Source organism: Belonocnema kinseyi, chromosome 3 (genome assembly GCF_010883055.1).
Source record: "Belonocnema kinseyi isolate 2016_QV_RU_SX_M_011 chromosome 3, B_treatae_v1, whole genome shotgun sequence".
Taxonomy (NCBI): domain Eukaryota; kingdom Metazoa; phylum Arthropoda; class Insecta; order Hymenoptera; family Cynipidae; genus Belonocnema; species Belonocnema kinseyi.
In genome coordinates, this window is record NC_046659.1 from 16,977,498 (window position 1) to 16,983,171 (window position 5,674).

General features: G+C 32.0%; 1 protein-coding gene across 3 annotated transcripts in view; it reads right to left on the bottom strand.

Annotated features, from left to right (window-relative positions):
- LOC117169313 overlaps positions 1 to 559 on the bottom strand; it is a 76,606-nt gene extending 76,047 nt beyond the window's left edge. Inside the window, exon 1 of one of the 3 annotated variants that reach the window (XM_033355634.1) lies at positions 429 to 559. Coding sequence is in view for 1 of the 3 variants with exons in the window: in XM_033355633.1 (XP_033211524.1) it covers positions 304 to 317 (14 nt within the window). In the remaining 2 variants the exon portion in view is untranslated. The other 2 variants (XM_033355632.1, XM_033355633.1) reach the window with 2 other exon arrangements.
- Positions 560 to 5,674: the final 5,115 nt, after the last annotated feature.

A 5,674-nucleotide genomic window follows, 5' to 3' on the forward strand; every position in this document is an offset into this window, starting at 1 on the left:
TATATCCACACCGCCTGCCTGTCGCACGGTCTTCAGACGAAGCCATAGGTTTGATTTATCACGGTTCTCCTGGGTGCTGGTGTCATTTTAAATGGTTACTCCCGCATTTTGCATGATTCAACCCGATCGCTAACACTTCGTCTACTGATACAGTTATCTAATTTCACTTTTTTGAGTTTTCGAAAGGTCTTTTAAAGAGGATTAGTGGTATATGATTTTAACGACTTTCAAATAAAACACAGAGATCTAAACCTAATAGATGTCGACTTTAGGGCCTGACTGCCACAGATAATATGTGGTTACCTAATCAGTGTCATGGAAGTTAATCACTTCTCATTTTGTAGAACACAGCTGAATAAGGTATAATTTTCTGCTGTCAACAATGCCATTAAAAACTATAAATAATTTGTAAAGTTTTTTGTACATACATCTCTTGTCGACACGATCCTTCAGGGACTTACGAATGATCCCGTCACTAAAATACTTTTGAGATTTATTAAACTCATCAATGGTACATTCCAATGATCTCAATAGAACCCAAAGTAACTCTGTCATGGCGAAAGTAAATTAGGTGTAGCTTTGCGCAGGAAGCTTTTCACATTCTTCTGCGCAGTACTTCACTGCATCAGGGAGGGGCTCTATTCTCGAGTTTTTATCGTATACGAATCTTGCGACTTTCGAATGACTTCCAATGAACCCTATTCTCAAACACTCACTGACGTTTCGTATATTGAAAGTTTCGTATGAAAAGCAACGAGTGGGTATATGCTACTCGAAACTTATGTTCGTACACGTATCAAGAGTGTGATCATGCGCAGTGGTTACATTTTTTGAATTATAAAGCGGTAAACTAAGTGGCAGGAGCGAGAGTGATAAAAAGAAATGATTTTTACAAATTGATACAGTAAGTGGATTATGTATTGTTTAATAGTTTTAAGAGTTACAACATTTGGGAATATTTGATCCTTTTTCATATTCAAATTCTTTAGAAATATGTTTCGTTTTGGGGTTAAGAAACACCTAATTTTAAATTGTAGGTACATCTCATTATACATCTAATGATAATATTGAAAGAAAATTCTAATTCTGCAAAATTTGCCAGAAATGTTTAGACTGCTTAATATATCAGAATATAATAATAATTTTATATAAATTCCGAAAGTTATCCGGTATACTAACAACGACAACGACGACGGCAGACAGACAACGACGTAAAAACTTGTTTTCCGACTCAGAAGGCCTCAAAACGTCGACATTTGATGAAATCCGCGATAGTAAGTTTTCACATAAAACTCATATCTTCTCATTAAGGATGAGAATGTAATAATTCGTTATTTTTTGCGCAATCAAAATTTGAAATTTCGATTTTTTTTTAAAACAAAATTCAAAAAGTTGTTTTGAAAATCTTGTAGTTCCTTCAAAAAGTAACGTTTTTCTTATCTTGACTTTTTCTCATCACCATTTTTTCTTCTTCAAAAGTTCATTTTCGTTTGGGTTTTGGATCTTAAAAAGCTATCACAATTTTAATTTTATAGAAAAAAGGCATGGGGATCAATTGTTCGTATTTTTGTCTACTATAAAGAGCTGTCGATAGTATTTTTAAATACTAAAAAAAGTGGTCTCACAATTTTTGAAAACTCTCCAAACTTTTTGAATTTTTATCAAAAATGATTGGTTAACGAACTCGAACTTTCTTTTAGATCACTCAAACTATGTGCTAAAGCACAATCCCATCCGATTTTTCTTTTAAAAATTATCAGGTATACATACGATGACAATAAAGGTGACAGAATGACAGACGCCGATGTAAAAACTTTTTTTTCTGACTCAGGAGGCCTTAAAACGTCGATATTTGATGAAATCCGTGAAAGTCAGTTTTCACATAAAAGATAATAGATCTTTCTTCAAGTAATCAAATTTTCTTTAGCTATTGAATTTTCTTTTCTATTGAAATTAATTTACCTACAAAAATAACAGAAAAAAATATACAATTTTATTTGTCTACCTAACCTCAATTGCACTTTTAGCCGTATTTTTCTTCACTAATATCATGTTCCACAGAAATATGAGTAGTAAAACATTTACACATCATATTTTTAATATAATCTTATAATTAATATATCTTTAACAATTTCACCTGGTACCACGTGCTAACAGCGGAAGCATTCAATTTTTAAACCATCCACATCATGGACATAGGAAACACGGGACTAGGCATGCTATCCGACCTTGGGTGAGCGGGGTGAGTTCACGGGAAGGGGGAGAATTCCATGAGTGGGAGGGCCGCCATCTTACGATGTGCCACTTGATTATGCGCATGAGCGTTTTGGGCCGACAAACTGAAAGAAAATTTAAACATGTGGGGGCTGTCATGTTTATCGCCGGACATCAAAAGATGGCTGACCTCCCCCCTCATTGCATCAGCCACGCAATGGCATGCCTAGTCCCGTGTTTCCTATGTCCATGATCCACATGTTTGGCGCATTTCACACACGACTTTACAAATGATCTCATTGGCTCAAATTGTGTGTCACTAGTAAAGCACTAGAATTTTGCTGTGAGTTAAACGTGGCAACCATTCGAAACTTTACGTATACGGAAAGTTTCGAACGAACTCGAGAATAGATCAGACATTTTCATTTTAATACATTTTTTGTGCCCAGGCGTGTAAAATGACTGTTCCTGTCAAATTTCGCCGAACTTTGGCGAACCCAACTATAATTTTTTATTGTTAAAAAAGAATATAGTACAATTTTATTAAAAAGTGTAGGTGAGTTTTGGAACAAACGTAAACAAAACACGCAATGAATACGCGGACCGCAGAATGACGCACAGTGGGAAAAAAATGACTTTTGGTTCAAAATAATGTACAGCCAACAAATACTGACCGATTTAGACCAAACAAAAATTTAAAAAAATCTGATCAGATTCCTAAGAGAGTTGTCAAACCTGATTTTTGAATTGTGGTTTCAATTTATTTATAAATAAAAAAATATGACAAAAAAAGGACATGTTTCTTATTTGACGTTGCCGGTGCTCGTAAATAACAGTAAAATTGTTAAAATCGCCTAAGTTGCATAGAGTAACATTAGCTAAAGATGTTCCAATACTATACAATAAGCAAACAAAAATTGTGTAAACAAATTATTTGTGTAAAAATGTTTTCTACGGTTTTCCGTAATTATACGTTTTATAAAGTTATGTTGCAAAAAATGTGAATGGAAACAATATTATATTGTAAAAATTTCTCTTAGCAGTATAATTGTTATATTATAAACCAATTTAATGAACAAATCCACTAAGTAGACATTTTTCGATAGAAAAATTCGTTTTTTTCTATGTCAGTCTTTTTAAATTAGGAACTTTATAATAATTTTAGCATAATTCATTATTTGTTAATTAATCTTATGCTTTTCTTAAACAAATTTAATAAACAAATGCATTATTCAAGCATTTATCGGCAGAAAAATTCGGTTTTGTCAATGCTTGTCTTTTCAGTTGGAAACTTCATGATAATTTCAGCAACATTCATAATAAATTGAGAAATTTTAAGATTTCTTTAAACAAATTTACTGAAAAAATGTATTAATCAGGCATTTGTCTACAAAAGAATTCGTTTTTTTTTTATGTCAACTTTTTTAATTAGGAAGTTCATAATAACTTCAGCAAAATTCATAATTTGTTGATAGATTTCATATTTTTTAAAAGCAAATTTAATTTAAAAATGCATTATTTGGGCATCTATTGATAGAGAAATTATTTTTTTCCGATGTCAGTCATTTTTATTGGGAACTTAAAGAAAATTTCATTACCAATCATACTTACTTGATAAATACTATGATTTCTTGAATTTATTTAAAAAATCATAAAATTTATGAACTCATCATGACTGTTGCTGAATTTATTAGGAAGATACAAATTAAAAGTCTGATATGGAAAAAAAAAGAATTTTGCCGTCGACAGATGCACCAATAATACATTTGTTTATTAAATTTGTTTTAAAAAATCTAAAAATGATGCATTTTGCTGAAGTTATCATAAGGTTTCTAATTTAAAAAGTTGACATAGAAAAAAACGCATTTTTCTGTCGACAAATGCCTGATTAATGCATTTGCTTTTTTAATTTGTTTGAAAAATCATAAAATTAATTTAAAAAAAATGAATTTTGTCAAAGTTATCATCAACTTCCTAATTAAAATTTTTACACAGAAGAGAACGAATTTTTCTGTAGACAAATGCCTAATTAATGTATTTGCTTATTAAATTTGTTTAAATAAACCTTAAAATTGATCAACGTATTATGAATGTTGCTGAAATTCTCATGAAGTTCTCAACTAAAAAGACTGGCATTAAGAAAAACCGAAATTTTCTGCCGAAAAATGCTCGAATAGTGCATTTGTTGGCTTAAGACGACCTGGGGGTAACGCAGCCTGCTTGATCCCTCAGTGAATCTTTTCTATGGTTCAGCGCTGGACTCGAGCTCGAAGCTGGACGGCTTTCAACCGGTGGCTTCTGCATTATGTTACAGGGGACATTTAAACGGTGTATAGTGTATGTATTCCGTTTCGCCCTACCATGGAGGTCGAGTTGAAGGCGCATTGTCATGTTAAAATTTTTGGGCAACTGCAATGCACTGTGACGCACGTTACTTAAAAATAAAAGTAACGTACGTTACTTAAAAAAACATTTATTACTATTTGTAATAAATTAAGTATGCATGGAGTCTAATTGCTAATGAAACATGCGGATTTCTTTTTTTATGATTTACAGAAGTTTTTAACCATTTATATACTTTTTTGTAGTTGGTAGTTTTTTCATAATTTGCCTTTTTTGGTAAAAAATTCTTGATTTAAATTGATTTACATTTAAAAAAATTATAATTTCCAACCAAAATAAAAATAATATTTTACCAACAAAAACAAATTTTAAACCAAATTTAAAATTTGATGATAACCATTCTTATGAACAATTCTTTTGGCAAAATATATAAAATTTAACATTTAAAAAAATTATAATTTGCTTTAATCGGCAGAACGGCTACAAGAATTGTTTACAACAATGATTATTATCAATTTCTCAATTAGTGTTGTAATCAGTTATTAAAGCGTAAAAAATTGTTATGTACACAATGCCAGTTTCTCCATACTTTAAATGACAAAATAATTATTTAAAAAATAGGGGAAACAAAACGTTAGAACGCCAAGCTCTTTGGAAGTTAATGTACTTTAATTTAAAACAGAAAAATTCAAAATCGGACGAAAATTGAAGGCACTGAACATTTTTAAAAGGAAAAAGTGCATTTCTTTCCACTGTGCGCGCCTTCAACTCGACCTCCATGGTAGGAGTTCATACACTATATACCGTTTAAATGTCCCATGTAACATAATGCAGAAGCCGCCGGTTGAGAACCGTTCAGCTTCGAGACCGAGTCCAGCGCCGAACAATATAAAAGGATTGCCTAGGGACAAAGATATTATAAACGTAGATGCGGTACTGGGCGTCGGAGTGGGGTGGGGGTATTATATATATAGGACATCACATTTCCTGCCCTATCGAGGTGCTGCCCTCATCATACTACGAAGTCGAATTCTTATTTTCTCATTCTTCGTAAAATATGACGGTAAAGCAGTAGAAAGATTTTTTGAGGTTAGAAAAGTTTGACATGTATGTATCG